Source organism: Ylistrum balloti, unplaced genomic scaffold (assembly GCF_031769215.1).
Source record: "Ylistrum balloti isolate Yb309-2 unplaced genomic scaffold, AGI_CSIRO_Ybal_v1 Utg370964, whole genome shotgun sequence".
In the NCBI taxonomy this organism is placed as follows: Eukaryota; Metazoa; Mollusca; class Bivalvia; order Pectinida; family Pectinidae; genus Ylistrum; species Ylistrum balloti.
The window spans coordinates 1,387,654-1,411,925 of NW_026782542.1; the positions used below are offsets into that span (position 1 = coordinate 1,387,654).

Genomic DNA, 24,272 nt, shown 5'->3' on the forward strand with positions numbered 1-24,272 from the left:
CGTTTCTCTCAGCGTACAAGTAAAACATTTTTTTCAAGATAAATTTATTGAATAAGTGATACATTAATTGATACGAATACAAATAATGTAAATTGTAAACATGAAATGATTCCATTGACTTTGTTTTTATATTAAGAATCACTATTTACACCATTGTAATGACTTTAATATGTTCCCACGAGTGATATTTAATTATTAAAGCGCTGTTTTATTTCCATAATTAACATAGATAATTTCTTTTTCCTTTGTTTTTAAGTCACGTTGATTATTTACTGAAACTGAACCATTCATGTTCTAATTACATCTAGCATAACAAGAGTAAGATTGGCATTCAAACCATGGTAATGATAATAAGAGATCTACTACCACACAGCGACCATCCGAATTTTTGTTTTATATTTATTCGTTTTGATTTGTCGCCATGCCATCCTTTTAGCTGATATCATATTTTGGTATGTCAAATGTTTCATTCATCAAAGACAAATTTAAACGATTTTCGGTCCATAATGAATAAGCTTTTTCTATCTCGGGAGAAAGTAACACCTTATATATATCCTTTTTGGTATTATCAGAGCAATCTCAAAGTTTATGACCTTTAGGGAATTGAATAAATTGTCACTGATTTTAAACATATTGTCAGCCTAATTGCCACTCTCTGGTAGTTTAATTCTCACCCCTTAATCTTTCAAAGTAAAACTGCAGGTTGTCTTTGCAGACAGGTTAAATTATAAGCCCGAGGGTATTGCAATGGTCGATAAAGTATTTTTACTGGCCGATTGGTTTCATGTGATATTCAAAACCAGCACGCGATATCCACTAACAAAACACTGTTTGTCGCCAACAAGTATGTATACAAAGCCTCAGTACAACAGATTAGGGCCGATACCCGCCAATGAAAACAAAGTACGAGCTTTTTTGGCATTCTGGCAGTTGTCGTGAGAGCGATATAATCATTTTCAATGACATTTTATGGGAAAAGATAGGGTTGAAGATCACGTTTTGATGTTCACTAGACATAGGTTATTGATAATGCGAAATGTTAGAAACAGTTGATTTATGAATTCACATTGTGTCACTTTTGCATTACATCAAAGTTTTAAATAATTATTATGTCAGGTTAGTGGAGCGGGCGACTACACCAGTTCAAACTGCTGGGGAATTTGTCCTAGATAGAACTCCTCTCTAACAGAGGTATCCAAAGTGAAGGTGAGATGGAAGACGAGGAGGAAGAACAAGAATTCTACCTTCAGAATGGTAACAATCAACAGTTTCAGGATGATCCAAACTACCCCAGGCCTGGACACTGCCGGATGGATAGGAGGCGGACGTCATACGCCCACCGTGCCGTGCTGGTCAGTAAAAATATAACAATATCATAGCTTACTTGTACATCAATCTTTCTGTTATATACATATATACATCACAACACAATATCACCACCATTACCATATATGTGCGTTATGCAATAGAACATGTGGTTTAGTTATTGCTGTTTTGCTGTACTGTTTTCTTCAGGCAATAGGCATGGCGAGAGGGAGAGGGCGAATATGATGTGAATGGAAGGATTGAGAGGTAGGGCAGTGATGGTTATTGCAGAAGAAGGATGGAGGGAAATTTGTGATATAGCTGGAATAATTAAGGAGGAATTTTGACGGAGAGTCGGTGAATGACATGGTTGGCGAAAGTGGGTGATAGGCAGGACTCAGTAGGACGGAAAGGATATATTAAGTTTATTAAGTTCCCTAAATCTAATTCAAGTCTAGATCTTAGAAAACTTATGTTAGGCCAGCCATTAGCATCACTGACTAGCCCTAGAAGGTTACAATAGCGGCGTGGTTTTATTGATTATATTACTATATTATATGTAACTCTAAATCAGTATTTATAATTGCTTTTCACCCGCTTTTGTTTTTGTACGTGTGCAATACTTTCAAACTAATGTTCTGTCTCCAAATAAAGTTTTGTGTTTTAAATATAATTGCTAGAATTACTAGAGAATATTTCTAAAATTTTAAGAATGAAGAATGATGAATTCTTCTTCGCTTCATTCGATAATGCTAGGTTTCTTTGAGACTCATGTAAAAATAAACTATGGCACATGATCGGATCGATTTATTCATCTGTAGAAATCAATATTTTACTCACAAAATGCATAGAAGTTGGACTATATACAATATAATTGATGTTTATTTTGAGATCTTTATTGTTAATTTTTCTTGAAGCACTAACCGTTGTCCTGATAAAGTTCTGGTATAGATAAAGATTTATGTTCATTTACAAAGTGAAATTCCATATTTGACCGACTTTCTTTTCAATATAACATTGAATACTTACATTACGAAATTGCAGTTCCTTCTACATATATATACTGGTAGGAAAAGTCGGAAAGTTGAAATATTTAAACATAAATAAAATACGATATCTTCATATAATAACACGCAAATAACTACAAAAGTATTTTAATTTACTTGACCTTGATATTGGGATGAGAATATATTGTGTATCTTGAAGCAGAACATCATACTCACACTTGTAAGGACCAGCTTTTACGTGAATCACGTTACAGATATGATAGATACAGAAACAATCATTCTATTCATCCAACATCTGTTTCAACTTTAATATCGATCCAGTACTAGATAAAATGCATTCATATTCCGTGTATCAGTAATAATAGATAATTCTAAATCATACAGCTGTTTCTTCCTTCTATGTTTGTGATAATGTCCAGCTGTTAGAAATTCCTTTAGAAAACAAGTTTTGAAAACATAAATCCCTTAAGACACAAGTGGAAATAGAATAGGAGATCCGTTAACCACTTCAATATCTTAAAATTTTTTGTACTCGGTTGTAATTTTTAAAAGAGGTGTTTTTATTCTGAACTATCCAATTAAAGAATATGCAGACATACGAGCTGTCTGTAGGACGAAAAATACATTGGCATTACCTCATTTAAACAGTTTATTTCGTTTGAAAACACCGTTATAAGGTACAAGGTCAAGATACAGATAAATGTGTAAGGAAAAAAGTCCCCAATGTGATATACAAGCGTAACCACTTCATTGTTGACATCTGTCATATAAATCACAGTACACAGTACCTTTAGCTGATATCATAATAAAATATGTTAAAGAAAATTACACAGCAAATCGTAGCCTACATCATAACAAAACTACGTTATGAGAACTCCATGTACGGTTAATCCTGTTTTTGTATATGTGGTAAATTGTAAGGTAACAACATTACTAGACGTGTATTGAGTTAAACTATAGCCATTTGATTTTTAAATGTCGTCACCATTCAAAATTCTTCAAGGTCATTTACGATGAAAGACTTTAATTTTAAAAAATCGTCTTACTTATGTATGAAATTGCGTTTCACATAGTGTTTAACAACCGTGATTCTTAGCAGGAGAAAAACACTTAAGATCTTATTCACATATCATATATCCATTGATTATTTTTGCACTTGTCGATCCTCAATTTATTAGCAGACATGTATAAATGCTGAAATAGGCCATACTTATTTTATGTGGCAATTGAATTAGGCAGTTATGTTTATTAAGTAAAGAGGGCATATGGCAAGAGGTAACAGATATATACTTATGGTAGGTAATTAGTAATGTGTGAGAAAGCAAGGATATTAATTCAAGTATGGGGATTGAATCAGACTCAGATCGTCATGGTATCAATAAGTGTTTCTTAACATTGGGAAAGTATGGAAGTTTAAGTTGGATTAAACATTTTACATCCATGGATTGACCAAGGTTTACATGGTGGGTGTCGCCGATAAAGCAAGATACGCTTACTCCTCCGGAACATCTAAACTTTCCCTTGTCTTCCATGCATGTGTTTATATTTTGCCGATTTTGAGTTTTTTGTTAGTATAAAGGAATTTTGTTGTTTATTTTACTCATGATAAAACATTTCTGAGTTCTTCAACGTAAATATTACGTGAAACGTGAAATATTGACTTTGCTACAACATTCACAATTCCAATATATTGTTTAGACACATGGCTATTACTTATTAGTGACCTATTGAAGTTTGTCTTTACTTCACTTTGAATTATGATAACATCCATAATTTAACAGCACTTCGGGTTTTTAATTCATACTAAACCGAACTTGCATGTCTCCTCCTTCATCAGCGTGATGAGATATGCTTACATGCTATAAACTGTTATAGCATGTTATAAGTCGTTATAGCACGTTCTAATGTTTGACATGTTATAAATCATGACATGTTATAAGTCGTGAAAACATGTTGTTAATTGAAACATGCTATAAGTTGTGATTGGCAATTTAAATATCGCCGTGTAACATGGTTTTCCAACATTTTGGCAATAGAACATCATCTTACAATATAATGTTTTCGTTTGAATGTTGCAGTATAAATATTTAGAACATTTTATTGCGATAGATCATTATTCTTATTTTGTGTGTACAATATATAGCTCTCTGTGGTACATAGAGCAGTTAGTGATGAAATATCAAAAATAATATATAAAATAAAAAATGCTGACTTCTCTATAGTTCTGTCTCTTGTGTACAATGAAATGAAAACCTATCAATGCTGACTATGTTGCTTTCATTCCATTGATATCATTGTGTTTAACGACTTTGTATCTTTAAATTACATTTTTCAAAATTACTGCAATTATTTGATTTTGTACATCTATCTTTATTTTTTTTTTCTTATGGACGGATATCAATTGCGTTTTATCCAAAAAAATAATTTTCGCCAAGGTGAGTTTTATTGTTTTCCTTGTAAATATATCCCAATACCTTTTTTTCGTATATATTCTTATGTTTTAGGTTATGGAAATTCAACTTGATAGAATTCTACATTGTGTTTAAAGCTTCCAAACATTTCATGCTTGCCGTCCCAAATCATATTGCACCACATTTTTTTCAATGTTTCGTGTACTGCACTTTTGGTATGTTTCTTCAACGGAACATTTACATCGCTTACCCTTGATCCATTCTCTCTCATTTGTATGTAAATGACAGGTAGCTTTGGTTACTGTGACAAATGTGTAAGTCAAAATCACTGAGGAGAATTCATAAATATGGTAAATTAAATGCACATGCACACAAGGAACTCGAGGTGTAATAAACTGTCGTTATACGACATCAGAGCTCTGTGTTACGTATAATCTCAGTACATCTTAGACTGTTTCTACATAAAATGAGCTCCAGGATTATACAACGTGGATTTTCACAAAAATCATCTTTGGTATGTAGTTTGTAAACTAACCTGAAGCAAATTTTCTCAAGGATATTATATTGTACTTTTTACTAGAAATATCCTTTGATCTGTATTACTCATAAACTGATCCGGAGGCGATCGACTACCGACATCTTACTAAACAAGTCTCCTAATGGATAGCTTTAAGTCAGTGCTATATCTAAATGTTATAGTCCTAATGCCAGTTTTCTGATGACTGTTTTAACATCAAGTGCTTTACAATTCTGTTTCAGACAGCGCTATTGTCACAAGAATACATACACATATTTTAAAACTAAGGCGTTGTTTATACAATTGCACAACTGTACATTTAGTTTAGAAGGCTTGATATTAACTATCTTTTTGCCAAATTTCCACAGTACATAAATACATTACATTCAAAGCAGAAGACGCTAACTCGTCCGAAATACGTGGTTTTATTCTTCTTTTTTCAGCAATAATTCTGACTTTTGCTCCAGTTATACCCTAATTGTCACCTACTGAATTTGAATTAAGGTTCTATTGACATGTTTGTATTACTTTCCCCCTTTTTAACAACAATGTATTACTGTTATATGATTTGTATACAGTGATGGACGTGTTCATAAATCAAGTTGATCAATAAACTCATAAAAACTCATAACCATAAACTAACAACCTTCATAACTCAAATCTTCTAGGCATGAATATATTTGATATATGATACAAATAATCAGAGATTTTTTTCTACAGGCTGTTGAGAATGTCGCCAGACGGATGTCTATGCCAGCTTTTACTGTGGACACTATTGCACAGAACTTAGAGGAAGAAATTGAGAGGGACTCCGAAGAGCCCAAGGGAAATTTTGAAAAGTAATTACTAACTCACCGGGGAAATATGTTACTTTTTTATTTTATATAATATGTTAATTCGTCCAAAGTATAGAGAAAAAACCCTCTAATTACATTTTATTTTAAAAATTTAAATTTCATAAAAGAAGGAAAACACATATGGTCTGTGCATTGACATTTTTTACATTGGAAATAAATACGTAATTTCTGAAAAATACTCATACATTACAACAGAAACCCTGAAACCATGTAGCTTCTTGATAATTCATGATGATTGCCTTAACTATTTCGTTAATCATATATATTACTTCAAGTGTAATTTTTTCCTAAAATATCATGACTTCAATTTCAACAGAATACAGAGATCCGGGGAACAAATCCTCCACAGCAAGAAGATCTTACTTCTCATCGTCGTGCTGAATATCATAGACTGTGCCTTAGTGTTAGCGGAACTGATCCTAGACATTCATTTTATCAAAGGTATGTATGGCGTACTGTAGTAAACTAGGGGAGGTAATCCTAGACATTTTATCAAAGGTACGTATAGTGTACTGTAATAAACTAGGGGGGAGCTGATCCTAGACATACACTTTATCAAAGGTACGTATAGTGTACTGTAATAAACTAGGGGGGAGCTGATCCTAGGCATACACTTTATCAAAGGTACGTATAGTGTACTGTAATACACTAGGGGGGAGCTGATCCTAGGCATACACTTTATCAGTGGTACGTATGGTGTACTGTAGTAAATTTGGGGGACTGATCCAAGACATACACTTTATCCGAGGTACATATGGTGTACTGTAATAAACTAGGGGGGAGCTGATCCAAGACATACACTTTATCAGAGGTACGTATAGTGTACTGTAATAAACTAGGGGGGAGCTGATCCTAGGCATACACTTTATCAAAGGAACGTATGGTGTACTGTAGTAAATTTGGGGGACTGATCCAAGACATACACTTGATCAGAGGTACGTATGGTGTACTGTAGTAAACTAGGGGGGGAGCTGATCCTAGACATACACTTTATCAGATGTACGTATGGTGTACTGTAGTAAACTAGGGGGAGCTGATCCTAGACATACACTTTATCAAAGGTACGTATGGTGTACTGTAGTAAATTTGGGGGACTGATCCAAGACATACACTTTATCCGAGGTACGTATGGTGTACTGTAGTAAACTAGGGGGGAGCTGATCCTAGACATACACTTTATCAGAGGTACGTATGGTGTACTGTAGTAAATTTGGGGGACTGATCCAAGACATACACTTTATCAGAGGTACGTATAGTGTACTGTAGTAAACTGGGGGGAGCTGATCCTAGACATACACTTTATCCGAGGTACGTATGGTGTACTGTAGTAAACTGGGGGGAGCTGATCCTAGACATACACTTTATCCGAGGTACGTATGGTGTACTGTAATAAACTGGGGGGGGGGGAGCTGATCCAAGACATACACTTTATCAAAGGTACGTATGGTGTACTGTAGTAAATTTGGGGGACTGATCCAAGACATACACTTTATCCGAGGTACGTATGGTGTACTGTAATAAACTGGGGGGGAGCTGATCCAAGACATACACTTTATCAAAGGTACGTATGGTGTACTGTAGTAAATTTGGGGGACTGATCCAAGACATACACTTTATCAGAGGTACGTATAGTGTACTGTAGTAAACTAGGGGGGAGCTGATTCTAGACATACACTTTATCAGAGGTACGTATGGTGTACTGTAGTAAACTAGGGGGGAGTTGATTCTAGACATACACTTTATCAAAGGTACGTATAGTGTACTGTAATACACTAGGGGGGAGCTGATCCTAGGCATACACTTTATCAAAGGAACGTATGGTGTACTGTAGTAAATTTGGGGGACTGATCCAAGACATACACTTGATCAGAGGTACGTATAGTGTACTGTAGTAAACTAGGGGGGAGCTGATCCTAGGCATACACTTTATCAGAGGTACGTATGGTGTACTGTAGTAAACTAGGGGGGAGCTGATCCTAGACATACACTTTATCAGTGGTACGTATGGTGTACTGTAGTAAACTAGGGGGGAGCTGATCCTAGGCATACACTTTATCAGTGGTACGTATGGTGTACTGTAGTAAACTAGGGGGAGCTGATCCTAGGCATACACTTTATCAGAGGTACGTATTGTGTACTGTAATACACTAGGGGGGAACTGATCCTAGACATACACTTTAACAAAGGAATGAATAGTTTACCGTAGTAAATTAGGGGGCCTAATTCTAGACATACACTCTAACAAAAGTACATATGTTGAACGGTAGTAAACTATCGTTGCTCATCCTAGACATACACTTTATCAGAGCTGCGTGTGGTGTATTATAGTGAACTGGGGTATTCCATCTGAGGCGAAAACATTATCACAGTAATTTATCCTGTAATGTTTAGCATGGGTAGGTATAATCTACTCTTGCTAACCAGAGAAAGGAACGTTTTAATGAAAGGGTTTGCATGTATGAAATATAAATGTATTTAGTCAATGGATGTTGTCTCGTTAAACAAAACCACAAACCTATTAAAATCGTTTGGTTTACATCACAAATTCAAAATTTTAACTTTACTTGCCACTTTAGGAGAGTCTTCTAAAGAATCCATTATTTCCATTATTCATTACATAATGATTTGAAATTTTATACAGATTCAATTACCTTCTATCCAGCTGGATCTTAGTTGTATGACGATGACAACCATAACATGAAAGGAAAGTTCATTGAAGGAACAAAAGACACACAAGTGAATACTACCCATCAATAAAAATTTAGAAACAAGAAAATACCAACATGTCAACATCAACATAATCTTAACTCGATAAACTAGGGCAAACTAAGAACAAAACAAACAAAATAAGATTTACAGAGAAACTCTTGAAAAAGCGCAAGGAGAAGAAAGACATAGTGTTCCGGAAGAGCCTTCTACTTCATCGAAGACATCCGCCATGTAATTATTGGTCAATCCGAAAAACTAATGTCACAATCTCCAAAGAAAACAAGGTATACAACAACAGAACCAACAAACAATCTAATGAGCATGAAACACGTATATAGCTTCATATCACAATAGGAAAAGAATTAGATTGAGTAAAGCTAGCTGTGAATCAAACTGTATCATACATCTGTAATGTCCTTTAGGACTGGTCAGTGATTTGAGTTGATAACTTTACCAATGATATCCTCAGTATTTGTTTAGTTATTTATTTCCTTTCTTTTACAGACATGGTGCACGAGGCTGAGGATCTACTATATAAATTTACTACAATTCTATTGCAAACGTTCCCCGCCATTTTCATTGGACTTGAAACAGGGGAGGTGGCAGACATATTCAACAAAGTGATTGATGTAATCACTTCATATAACCAGACAACTGATATATACCTCAATCTTAGTACCAATTCAAACGTGACTTATTCATACCGGAGTAGACGACTGGCTGCTTTGGCGGGAATACAGAAAGACTTCTTCACAAATGCTGACCTTCCTGCTTTCCTGGAATCCGATCAGAAACACCATCTGGTCGAAGATCTGGCGCATGCATTTCATAAAGCCAGTATAATCATTCTAGGGATTCTTGTTTTGTTGGTAAGCATGTATTTTCTCTCTTTGAGTTTTGGTTTGTTTCTAGTACTAATATATAGTTTCATAATAGGCCAATACAATCATTGTTTTACCTTGTCCTGTAAATATCGTTAGGATGATAAACAAAATTAACAATTCCAGTAATACTTGTTTCCTTTGAACGTTAGTGTAGTTAATGAGAGTATAGTTTCGGAATTCCAATACAGCATGACTAGTTTCAGTAATACGAAATGTTGTTACTTTGAACATATGTTCTAGAACTTCCAAGATAAGTATGACTGGCAATTTCAAAACGTATACTCAATATTCACTATAAAAATTGCAGGTTACTTCAATACCAATCATATGTGAAATTACAAATATAAATATACATACAAAGGCAAACCCAAGTATTTCGAAGTCTTAGAGACTGTGGGGAAATTTCGAGTTATTAATAAAGTTAATCAAGTTTGAAAGTTGTTATCAAGTTTGGCTGGAATCAAGGAGTTTCTTCGAATTAAATAGGGTTACACTACTTAGAGATAACAAAGTTCGACTGTATTTTCAATAAGATTGGGGAATAGAGGCGTGAAGGTATTTTATAAAATCTTAATTTTTTCGATATCGATTAATTTCGAGATCTAAAAGAAACAAATACCTTATGGTCCTTTTTCATATTACTTTTTACCTTGCTTCAGGTACGCACTCAATCACCAACAAAGCAATAAATAGGTCCGAAAAGTACGAAGACATACGATTTAATTTAGATAATTTTTATTGAAGATTTTCACTTCTAAACAAATATCTGTCTCATATAATGAAGTTGAATTCTCTGTTAGCTGGATTTATCTTATTACGGACACACTGAAATGTTGTAGACTTTGCTGAAAGTATTTTGTTACGGGTCAACTCTTTTCAAGAAAAAGTTTGAGGTAAGTACATTTTTTGATATTAACATATTAATATCACTTCGCACACCAAACATTATTTTTTCTCAATGATCATTAGATTATTTTAATGAGAATATTCTGATCTACATAAAAAGATGTCGCACCTTAGTCTTTATCTCAGATTATTTCCCTAGTCTAAATAAAACGATATTGTTGACCGTAAACTTGCTGGAATATGTGCTTACCTGTTTTCTTCATGTATTCGTCGTCTTTTGAAGCATACTCTGTTTTCACTACTCGTACTTCATATTTATTTCATGACGGTCTTGTACTATGGTTTCTTTTCTGTTGACCAACGAATTTCAATGTTTCCTTAAAGTACCTGTCATGTTCATTGTCTGGTTAGATAAATGTTTTTCATAATAAACGACATGACTTTTTATTCTGATAGATATAACACACATTGTTTTGTAGTCCTGCTGGACATAACCAAAGGTATGGTACTCCGTATATTTAGCATGAGATGATTTTTGTGATCAGTTGTTCTATTCCGCTAATTAGGTTCCATCAACTGGAATATGAAATATAGTTTACCTGTGTTAGATTTTTCTTTGTTCTATATATTTCATCCATCATAATTTGCAAGCAGGTTCTTAATTGCAAGTTTCTCAAGTTTCTAGTTGGTTTTTGTATGTAGTCTATGGATAATTTTGATCAAATGAAAACAACTTTCTGTTTAATGATAACGTGTAATTGCAATTTATGAAAAAAAAGCTGCATGAACGCCAGTCGCCAGGCGGTTAAAAATCAAACATATCGAAACAAAGCTGAAGAAAAACCAGAAACTTAGAAACTGAACGTTATTATAGAATCAAATTTCCTTTTCCACTTTGTCAGAATTATGATATTTTCTTTATCTTTTTCAATGAAACGAAGAGAAAACAATATATTCAAGAACCTCGATCAGTTATCTCAATCAACAGAATCTATAACTTGATGGAATCATTCTAATTGATATCAGGACTAGCTATTCATCCAAGGCAGTTGACATTCCGTACTGTTTCCTTCACCAGAGTCACTAATTTTCTTCTCTGACCCAATCAGTGTTGTCTATTATGATGTTTTGTATTCATGACCTTTTCCTTATGTTTTTAATATACATAGAAAGAACAATGGTAATATGTCCTGTCATAAAATATCTTTACTCAAGTATCTGAATTGCGGTAAGAAATGTATCCCCAAACTGGTATAAACATGGAATTTATTTTGAACACTGTCACTGGGATTGAATTCGTAAATTGTAGATATATTTTTGTTTTAAACAGCTGTTTGACGGATTAATTGTCGTCACGTCCTTTGTCATTGATATTGCCTTAATCAAAGGCATCATGGGATATCCCCTGGAGGATGCTGTTGAAACCTTGGCCTTCCTTATTCCTTGGCGTGTAATTAGGGTCGCCAATAGTAAGTGTATTCAGTGATGTTTACGTTTAACATGTCTGTTTGAGGTGTCGTTTTAATTGCTAAACTGTTAAGTTCGGGGTTTTGATTAATGGGACTGTCTGCGGGTTGTTCTGTTAAGGCTTAAATTCATTACGTTCAACGATCGTTAAATTTAGGGGCAGTTCCTTACTGTTTTCATCCTGTATGATTTAGGTAGAGGCGTAGATTAAGTTGATAAAGAGATTCAGGCAATACTGTGTTGCTCTGTACATACAGTAAACGTACATATTTTAACGTAATCTAAATGCTAATGTTTTTAGCATTGAATGTATTGCGTTCAGTACAGTTTCTGTTTGTAGTTTACAATCATTGTATATATACTAATTAATTCATTGTACCAATTTGCGGAGAAAGTGAAAAGACTATTTGATTTACAATAAATGTCTCAATATAGATACAGTATTTGTTATACCGAAGTGTGATCATCAATTTGGATGAAAATCAGTAACCGAAACCTTACAAAGGTGTATTATGTATTGAGAATTAGCGTTCAGATTAAGCCCATACAGTCGAACTTCGTTAACTCGAACTCGGAAAACTCGAAGACCCCGTTTAACTCGAAGCACTTTGTCGGTCCCGGCAAAATCTTCTCTATTCTAGTAATCAAAACTCGGAAAACTCGAATTCGGAAAACTCGAAAAACTCTGTTAATTCGAAGTAAAAATTTGGTCCCAACAACAAAACATATACTGAATATGAGAAAACTCGAAGTATAAATTTTGTGCCGGTCAATTACATTGCTGATGCGCTACGCCGTTTTGCAATTTTACCGACAATAGGCTTTACAAGTGAATATTAATGAACAATACTGTAATTAACAATATTCATGTTTTAGAAAAGTGTTTATTGTTATTTAATTGAATGATAAAAGGTAACCGTTAGATCTTATAATATAGATATCGGCGATAAAAAGTGAAGTTCTACTCACATTGCGTAATTTCCGTGTCTGTCAGCCATAACAAACACCGACCTGTGTTTACACTCAGTGAAGCGGAACTAAGCTATAGAAAACAATCACAACACTGGCCCGGTACTAGGCTTAATGTTTTTACAGGAGTACGCATGAAACGGTCACCTGTGCTCAATTAAACCGACAAATGAGTGAAACAATTATTTAATTAGCGTCGAAGTACTTAGGGCAGAATTAGTGAGGAGATGTCATGAGGGATAAAAGCATGGGTGTTTCTCACCGAAATCATACCCGTTTCGAAATGTCGAAGTCAATTGAGCAATCCAACGAAGGACCCGGTTTAAAGGTGTGATAGGGCGAAGACCGGCGTGAAGAGGAAGATAGAGACGAAGACAGTCGAGACAAGGTACAGAGCGATATTAGCCGTGGAAAAGGGAGACAGGTCAAAATCTGACATTGCTAGAGAATTCGGCATCCCAGCAAATACTTTATCGACATAATAATAATAATAAGCAAACTGCACCTAATTTAATTATCAATTCTGGTTTTTCAACGATCAAGAACAAAATATGTTTGCTTATTACCGGAATCTACATCAAGCTCGTATATAGCCAAAAAGTGACAAAAAGTACAAGGAACGTCAGGAACATTAAAAATCTTTGCACCAAAACTCATGAACTCGGCTATCTCGAAGACTCGGATAACTCGTGGTCCCATCGACTTCGAGTTAACGAGGTTTGACTGTATATATATTCTCTGCTCGTCTTCATCTCATCTGTTAGCGTTACTGTTTTACACGTCAAACTTGTCAAAACTTTGTCAATATAAATGACTAGAGTTTACAATTGAATTTACTCATACTTTGTTATTTGAGGTTTGGTGATGGCGGTGATGGATGAGGCACATCTCCAGCTGAAAATGATCTACACAGAGAAAAAAGCGGTGGAGGAGAAATATGAAGAGGCGGAGTCAAACCTCAAATATCAAAAGGTGTTATCATCTAAACATGCGCGCGCAGTATTTGTTTATTTGTTTTTCAAAATATAGTTAATATATTTTGTATTAATATTGCTGGAATAGCTCCGTAGGTGGAACATCGAACTACGATCATGCCATGTGCTGCCAGTGTACCTATCAACACGCTAAACACTATATAGAAAACGTTATTGATACGGTATCCGGAATCCCTGTTCTAGTTTCATTTCACCAAATTTTATATGAAGACTTACCTGAGTACTGACGAAGCAAAATTCAATGTAAATTCCCTCTATGGGGAACCACTAGATATTGTTGAAATTCATATCGAATTTAAAATTGAAATCTTCTAAAAAGAGCAAGGGAGATAACAATGGTATGCCAATACGTAGTTACATATGATACATTAACTTCGTCACATGATGACACATTAGTCGACTTCATGTTGTCTCCGTTAAATAGAAACACTGAGAAATCTATTGATATTTTGTCAATGTAATGCCATGAATTGTTTACATGAGTATCGTTCTGTAATTTTAGGTGATATGATTTATAATTCAACTGAAAATATTGAGTCATAAATATGATAAAATCAAAAACCTAAATTGTCCCTTCAGTAGTTCTATTGTAAATTTAATATTGTTCGTTCTCTATACAGTATCAATGTGAATGTCTCTGAAGGGAACAATGTCGTTATAGAGAGAAGGCTTTCCTTTAGACACTAAATTACTATTAATGGCATTACATTGGAAACCAAACAAAACGTCACGTAAAGACAGGTGACCTTTATACAGAGGTCAAGTTATCATTAATAGGATTACACTAGGAATACAAAAATGTGACACTTACAGACAAATGGCCTTTATGTTTGAATTTGAAACATAGTTCATAAATAAGCATTTTGACACTCCATCGAAGGATAAGTAAGAACCTGTTTATTATTTCTTTATTTCAGAATGTCAACAAGATACTGAGAGATCTGTGTATCAGTGAAGGGATCCCTATGTCAAAAATTTCAGAGAAAACAGCCGGATGTGGTAAGATAAAAGATGGTCACGTGACATCAACCAGATATAATGTTCTCTTTTTCTCCTAGGATTGTGTTGTTTACATTACCTTACATATAGTAACATATTTCTTTATATATACTGTAATATATGTAATGAAAGAAATAGTTGTTTCGCCCTTCTATGACTCGTTAGTGATAGAGTAATCACTAATTATGTTTCAATTATACTAGAGGATATTTCAATATGATGATTTTCCACCGAGAAATTCACACAAATGGAATCACAGAAATTGCCCAACACGAGGGATTAACGTGTGAAATTTTTATAACATTATCTATTTTCATGTTTCGGCCTCTTTGACATTTGGAAATCGCTTTTCTTTCTCAATTCCTCTCTCATGAAAGAATTTGGGTACACGTACATCATGTATGTTGAAAAACATTACAAATATATTGAATATATTATTTCATTACTATTGATTTAATGATACTCTGTTTGCTAAAATGCTAAATCATGTAATATGAGTGCATGGTTGGTGATCGGAAAACATATATAAGTGTATTTTTTTTATGAAATAACGTTTGTTTAAAGAATGTTTTTTTAGCAACTGGCCGAGTTTCCTTTTCCAGACGCATGTACGGAAGTATCAATATAATAATGGTTATGGGTGCTTTACATTGTCAAGATCCGCCAAAGCCGCGATCACGCTGATCGATACTAACATCGAATGTTAGCTCAACATTATATCGCCTCGCAGTTTAAATTCTTTTGATTAAACGCAGTATCTAAACTAACACCGTTTACTAATAGGGCACCTTGCATGGGTACTGATGACGTCATTGCATGGTCATGTGACTTTAATAGACACACGGTTATGTGTTGATTATCATTCTGCCTGCAGGTTCTGTTGCGGCTCTGATATCTCGACTTCGGTTTCCGATTCCAAGTCAGCCATTTCCGGAGAAGTAACCCACGTGATTTCTGGTAGTGACGTCTGATCAATGTTACAAAAGTTCTTGATACGTTTATAGACCGTTGATGACCTGTGGCCGAATACTCTTTTGTCTGTTCGAATACTTCACGCATGTCCCTTACCATTTTCGTATATATATTAAGCATTGTTCAGTTTAGTCTTGTCACCAATAAACCTCACTTTGTAGTCAAACGACATAGCGATCACGTGATTTGTTTATGTTTTGATGGAGTAGAGATTTACGATTTTACCCGTTAGTATGCAATGCCCACATGAGTATCGTTAAAATGCTGAAACTCGTCATTTCATTACATAGATATTATACTGGCAAGCAAAGGAAATGCAACCTCTTTAATCGGTGATAGTTTTTTTTTTTTTTTTTTTATTTTTTATTAAAATCTTAAGCTAAGTTAAGCTACAAAGTAAACAGAACTTTTATCATGACAGTATTTAGCTTTTTTTCTACTTTTTGTGTCCCCTGTGCCTCATTCGGCTTTATTATATACTTGTATCTTCATGAACTGATCCTTCGGTCGCCCAGTTTGAGATCGATCGGCAGTTATAAGACAAGTGTAAGGCAATTGTAAAAACAACATTTTGGGTCCCAATCAAAAGTATTTGCACTGAATTTCTATACAGGACACTTCTTCCCGATCAATAACGAAGAACAAATCTTGGAGCATTTTATTGTATTCCTTGTTTTAAAATGGTAGTCTGAGTGTTTTATTAAAGTCTCGCAAACAAAGCAATGCGTTGTCTAAAGAAGTTAAATCATTCGTGAATTAATAGCGAAAACGGATGATACCATGTTATCCAATAAGTTAAAGAATAACTTATTTATATGATAAATTTATGAAAATGTAAGGGGGTACGTTTCTTTAGCCAGTCAATATAGTTTTACAATGAGAGGAATTAAACTTAATGGACAGTTATCAGTATTGGTAAATATACCAGATCATCATGTTTGTGATTTTGTCACGTCTTTTGATTTATGGTATTCTTCCCTTTAACAGAAATGCCACGCTTTGTTATAAGAGACAGAAAACGGATACATTTAAGCAGAATACGGAAGAAGTTAAATTGTTTCACTAGCCAGGAGGACGGGAATTCATTACCATATGGTCACAGCATACCGCATTTGTACAGAAAAAACGGAATATATTCCGTTGATCCGTACAATTCCTCTGACGACGGAAAAGCGACACCTTCTGACGGCACGCTATCAAGACGTTCGACAATGCTGTCTATTCCAGAATCAACACCACATGTTGTACCGGACATTAGAATCCAAGACTCGGAAGAAATAAATGACACTTCTGCTATCATCGTCCAGGAAAATGATGAAGAAGGCAAATCACTTCAGAGACTAAGTCCTGGGAAGTATAGAAAGGCACACAATTATGTAAAAAGGAACCATCTGGAAACAGCCATCAGTGAAAGAAAGCACTAATGGGCTTTCAGTGAGCTGTGTAACAACGTGTTTAATGATAATATGTCACAGCGAAATACAGAAAAAGTCCAGTAAATATGCATTATCAATGTCGTTATTTATTTTTTCATTAAAATTAACTGAACGAAACACAGTGTCTAACATACAAATTGTGACCAAATTATGGAAGCAGTCTTTAACCATGACTTACAAAACACTTCCGCTCAGGTCTACGTCAGCGTAGATGACCATTTCATTTCAGACATTATTGCAAAACAGTAGAAAACACAGCTAAACAAAAGAGTAGAAGTAACGTAGTCCATTGTTAGTAGATCATTAACTATGTCTATACAACTGCCTGAGCCTGAAACGTCATAAAATGACGTCATAAATAATTTGTTTTCACTTGTTGGTGCTAATACGATGGCAAAAGTTTGTTTATCCTATAATTTATACTGTTTACGTTTGGTACACATGTTTGTGACTTCCGCTTCACACGTTAATGTTCTGTGAGTACCGGTGACCTTTCAAGGGTAAGAAAGAAATTCTTTTCCATGATAAACTGAAACTTTGTCTGAAGTATGATATTATCAGTAAATAAACTGAAACTTTGTCTGAAGTATGATATTATCAGTAAATAAACTGGAACTTTCTCTGAAGTATGATATTATCAGTAAATAAACTGAAACTTTGTCTGAAGTATGATATTATCAGTAAATAAACTGAAACTTTGTCTGAAGTATGATATTATCAGTAAATAAACTGAAACTTTGTCTGAAGTATGATATTATCAGTAAATAAACTGAAACTTTGTCTGAAGTATGATATTATCAGTAAATAAACTGGACCTTTGTCTGAAGTATGATGTTATCAGTAAATAAACTGAAACTTAGTCTAAGTATGATATTATCAGTAAATAAACTGGAACTTTGTCTGAAGTATGATATAACAGGTAAATATCCTGAAACTTGTCTGAAGTATGATATTATCAGTAAATAACCTGGAACTTTGTCTGAAGTATGATATTATCAGTTAATATCCTGAAACTTTGTCTGAAGTATGATATTAGCAGTAAATAAACTGAAACTTTGTCTGAAGTATGATATAACAGGTAAATAAACTGAAACTTAGTCTGAAGTATGATATTATCAGTAAATAAACTGGACCTTTGTCTGAAGTATGATGTTATCAGTAAATAAACTGAAACTTAGTCTAAGTATGATATTATCAGTAAATAAACTGGAACTTTGTCTGAAGTATGATATAACAGGTAAATATCCTGAAACTTGTCTGAAGTATGATATTATCAGTAAATAACCTGGAACTTTGTCTGAAGTATGATAGTTAATATCCTGAAAGTTAATATCCTGAAACTTTGTCTGAAGTATGATATAACAGGTAAATAAACTGAAACTTAGTCTGAAGTATGATATTATCATTAGATAAACAGAAACTAGTCTGAAGTATGATATTATCAGTTAATATCCTGAAACTTGTCTGAAGTATGATATTATCAGTAAATAAACTGGAACTTTGTCTGAAGTATGATATTATCAGTAAATAAACTGAAACTTTGTCTGAAGTATGATATTATCAGTAAATAAACTGAAACTTTGTCTGAAGTATGATATTATCATTAGATAAACAGAAACTAGTCTGAAGTATGATATTATCAGTAAATAAACTGGAACTTTGTCTGAAGTATGATATTATCAGTAAATAAACTGGAACTTTGTCTGAAGTATGATATTATCAGTAAATAAACTGAAACTTTGTCTGAAGTATGATATTATCAGTAAATAAACTGAAACTTTGTCTGAAGTATGATATTATCAGTAAATAAACTGAAACTTTGTCTGAAGTATGATATAACAGGTAAATAAACTGAAACTTAGTCTGAAGTATGATAACTTTGTCTGAAGTATGATATAACAGGTAAATAAACTGAAACTTAGTCTGAAGTATGATATTATCAGTAAATAAACTGAAACTTTCTCTGAAGTATGATATTATCAGTAAATATAATAGCGGTATTGGTTAAACACGCGTTTGTTTTGAGTAAATAAAAACCAATCAGGACACCGTTACGGATGTTGCTGGATTTAATTTGAGTAAATATTCAGTAGAATATATGTTCTTGTGGAACTACAATCCCAGAAAACACTTCACTAAAATAAAGACAAAAAAAAACGGGCAAAAAATAATAGTAGATAAAAAAAATTCTGTCTACCACAGATAAACTGTAATTTCGTATAGCTAGAAAATATTGCTGTTTGACACTTTGTTTACATTAAATAAGTTCCTGATTATCCGATCAGAGAGTATCCAAATCTATGTAACGATCAGAGAGTATCCAAATCTATATGACGATCAGAGAGTATCCAAATCTATTTGGCGATCAGAGAGTATCCAAATCTATATGACGATCAGAGAGTATCCAAATCTATATGACGATCAGAGAGTATCCAAATCTATATGACGATCAGAGAGTATCCAAATCTATTTGGCGATCAGAGAGTATCCAAATCTATGTAACGATCAGAGAGTATCCAAATCTATATGGCGATCAGAGAGTATCCAAATCTATATGACGATCAGAGAGTATCCAAATCTATATGACGATCAGAGAGTATACAAAATCTATATGACGATCAGAGAGTATCCAAATCTATGTGGCGATCAGAGAGTATCCAAATCTATATGGCGATCAGAGAGTATCCAAATCTATATGACGATCAGAGAGTATCCAAATCTATGTGGCGATCAGAGAGTATCCAAATTTATATGGCGATCAGAGAGTATCCAAATCTATATGACGATCAGAGAGTATCCAAATCTATATGGCGATCAGAGAGTATCCAAATCTATATGGCGATCAGAGAGTATCCAAATCTATATGACGATCAGAGAGTATCCAAATCTATGTGGCGATCAGAGAGTATCCAAATCTATATGACGATCAGAGCGTATCCAAATCTATATGGCGATCAGAGAGTATCCAAATCTATGTGGCGATCAGAGACTATCCAAATCTATATGACGATCAGAGAGTATCCAAATCTATTTGGCGATCAGAGAGTATCCAAATCTATATGACGATCAGAAAGTATTCAAATCTATTTGGCGATCAGATAGTATCCAAATCTATGTAACGATCAGAGAGTATCCAAATCTATATGGCGATCAGAGACTATCCAAATCTATATGACGATCAGAGAGTATCCAAATCTATATGACGATCAGAGAGTATCCAAATCTATTTGGCGATCAGATAGTATCCAAATCTATATGACGATCAGAGAGTATCCAAATCTATTTGGCGATCAGATAGTATCCAAATCTATATGGCGATCAGAGAGTATCCAAATCTATATGACGATCAGAGAGTATCCAAATCTATATGACGATCAGAGAGTATCCAAATCTATATGACGATCAGAGAGTATCCAAATCTATATGACGATCAGAGAGTATCCAAATCTATATGACGATCAGAGAGTATCCAAATCTATATGACGATCAGAGAGTATCCAAATCTATTTGGCGATCAGAGAGTATCCAAATCTATTTGGCGATCAGAGAGTATCCAAATCTATATGACGATCAGAGAGTATCCAAATCTATATGACGATCAGAGAGTATACAAAATCTATATGACGATCAGAGCGTATCCAAATCTATATGACGATCAGAGCGTATCCAAATCTATATGGCGATCAGAGAGTATCCAAATCTATATGACGATCAGAGAGTATACAAAATCTATATGACGATCAGAGCGTATCCAAATCTATATGACGATCAGAAAGTATTCAAATCTATTTGGCGATCAGATAGTATCCAAATCTATGTAACGATCAGAGAGTATCCAAATCTATATGGCGATCAGAGACTATCCAAATCTATATGACGATCAGAGAGTATCCAAATCTATATGACGATCAGAGAGTATCCAAATCTATTTGGCGATCAGATAGTATCCAAATCTATATGACGATCAGAGAGTATCCAAATCTATTTGGCGATCAGATAGTATCCAAATCTATATGGCGATCAGAGAGTATCCAAATCTATATGACGATCAGAGAGTATCCAAATCTATATGACGATCAGAGAGTATCCAAATCTATATGACGATCAGAGAGTATCCAAATCTATATGACGATCAGAGAGTATCCAAATCTATATGACGATCAGAGAGTATACAAATCTATATGACGATCAGAGAGTATCCAAATCTATATGACGATCAGAGAGTATCCAAATCTATATGACGATCAGAGAGTATCCAAATCTATATGGCGATCAGAGAGTATCCAAATCTATATGACGATCAGAGAGTATCCAAATCTATATGACGATCAGAGAGTATACAAAATCTATATGACGATCAGAGCGTATCCAAATCTATATGGCGATCAGAGAGTATCCAAATCTATGTGGCGATCAGAGACTATCCAAATCTATATGACGATCAGAGAGTATCCAAATCTATTTGGCGATCAGAGAGTATCCAAATCTATATGACGATCAGAAAGTATTCAAATCTATTTGGCGATCAGATAGTATCCAAATCTATGTAACGATCAGAGAGTATCCAAATCTATATGGCGATCAGAGACTATCCAAATCTATATGACGATCAGAGAGTATCCAAATCTATATGACGATCAGAGAGTATCCAAATCTATTTGGCGATCAGATAGTATCCAAATCTATATGACGATCAGAGAGTATCCAAATCTATATGGCGATCAGAGACTATCCAAATCTATATGACGATCAGAGAGTATCCAAATCTATATGACGATCAGAGAGTATCCAAATCTATTTGGCGATCAGATAGTATCCAAATCTATATGACGATCAGAGAGTATCCAAATCTATATGGCGATCAGAGAGTATCCAAATCTATTTGGCGATCAGATAGTATCCAAATCTATATGACGATCAGAGAGTATCCAAATCTATGTGGCGATCAGAGAGTATCCAAATCTATTTGGCGATCAGAGAGTATCCAAATCTATATGACGATCAGAGAGTATCCAAATCTATGTAACGATCAGAGAGTATCCAAATCTATATGGCGATCAGAGAGTATCCAAATCTATATGGCGATCAGAGAGTATCCAAATCTATATGGCGATCAGAGAGTATCCAAATCTATGTGACGATCAGAGAGTATCCAAATCTATTTGGCGATCAGATAGTATCCAAATCTATGTGGCGATCAGAGAGTATCCAAATCTATATGACGATCAGAGAGTATCCAAATCTATTTGGCGATCAGATAGTATCCAAATCTATATGACGATCAGAGAGTATCCAAATCTATGTGACGATCAGAGAGTATCCAAATCTATTTGGCGATCAGATAGTATCCAAATCTATGTGGCGATCAGAGAGTATCCAAATCTGTATGGCGATCAGAGAGTATACAAAATCTATATGACGATCAGAGAGTATCCAAATCTATTTGGCGATCAGATAGTATCCAAATCTATTTGGCGATCAGAGAGTATCCAAATCTATTTGGCGATCAGAGAGTATCCAAATCTATTTGGCGATCAGAGAGTATCCAAATCTATATGGCGATCAGAGAGTATCCAAATCTATGTAACGATCAGAGAGTATCCAAATCTATATGGCGATCAGAGAGTATCCAAATCTATATGACGATCAGAGAGTATCCAAATTTATATGGCGATCAGAGAGTATCCAAATCTATTTGGCGATCAGAGAGTATCCAAATCTATATGACGATCAGAAAGTATTCAAATCTATTTGGCGATCAGAGAGTATCCAAATCTATGTAACGATCAGAGAGTATCCAAATCTATATGGCGATCAGAGAGTATCCAAATCTATATGACGATCAGAGAGTATCCAAATCTATGTAACGATCAGAGAGTATCCAAATCTATTTGGCGATCAGATAGTATCCAAATCTATATGGCGATCAGATAGTATCCAAATCTATATGACGATCAGAGAGTATCCAAATCTATATGACGATCAGAGAGTATCCAAATCTATTTGGCGATCAGAGAGTATCCAAATCTATATGGCGATCAGAGAGTATCCAAATCTATATGACGATCAGAGAGTATCCAAATCTATATGACGATCAGAGAGTATCCAAATCTATGTGGCGATCAGAGAGTATCCAAATCTATTTGGCGATCAGAGAGTATCCAAATCTATATGACGATCAGAGAGTATCCAAATCTATATGACGATCAGAGGGTATCCAAATCTATATGACGATCAGAGAGTATCCAAATTTATATGGCGATCAGAGAGTATCCAAATCTATTTGGCGATCAGAGAGTATCCAAATCTATATGACGATCAGAAAGTATTCAAATCTATTTGGCGATCAGATAGTATCCAAATCTATGTAACGATCAGAGAGTATCCAAATCTATTTGGCGATCAGAGAGTATCCAAATCTATATGGCGATCAGATAGTATCCAAATCTATATGACGATCAGAGAGTATCCAAATCTATATGACGATCAGAGAGTATCCAAATCTATTTGGCGATCAGAGAGTATCCAAATCTATATGGCGATCAGAGAGTATCCAAATCTATGTAACGATCAGAGAGTATCCAAATCTATATGGCGATCAGAGAGTATCCAAATCTATATGACGATCAGAGAGTATCCAAATTTATATGGCGATCAGAGAGTATCCAAATTTATATGGCGATCAGAGAGTATCCAAATCTATATTGCGATCAAAGAGAATCCAAATCTATATGACGATCAGAGAAATTATAAAATAAAGATTGTTGTGACAATAACAAAGCTTCCCATCAACCAGCATTTCTCCAATTCCCTTGTGAGTTTGTTTGTCAGCTGTCGACATTTTGTACTAAAGTCAGGAATTTGGAAACATGACCTTGAATATCGTATCAGCTGCAAT

The 24,272-nt window shown here is 34.5% G+C and overlaps 1 protein-coding gene across 1 annotated transcript; it reads left to right on the forward strand.

Annotated features, from left to right (window-relative positions):
• The first annotated feature begins 1,211 nt into the window (after positions 1–1,211).
• On the forward strand, positions 1,212–17,362 carry LOC132559748 (uncharacterized). Its single transcript, XM_060224369.1, has 9 exons — positions 1,212–1,352; positions 5,961–6,079; positions 6,414–6,538; positions 9,311–9,675; positions 10,530–10,583; positions 11,867–12,005; positions 13,829–13,944; positions 14,885–14,966; positions 16,926–17,362. The coding sequence occupies exons 1-9, from the start codon at positions 1,212–1,214 to the stop codon at positions 17,360–17,362; spliced, it is 1,578 nt and encodes a 525-aa protein (XP_060080352.1).
• The last annotated feature ends 6,910 nt before the right edge of the window (positions 17,363–24,272 follow it).

Excerpts from the sequence above, each read along its gene's own strand:
- LOC132559748 (XM_060224369.1), top strand. The coding sequence starts at position 1,212 with ATGGAAGACGAGGAGGAAGAACAAGAATTCTACCTTCAGAATGGTAAC. Across the intron at positions 6,539-9,310 it reads AGACATTCATTTTATCAAAG|ACATGGTGCACGAGGCTGAG; the intron begins GTATGTATGGCG and ends TTTCTTTTACAG. Across the intron at positions 14,967-16,925 it reads AGAGAAAACAGCCGGATGTG|AAATGCCACGCTTTGTTATA; the intron begins GTAAGATAAAAG and ends TCCCTTTAACAG.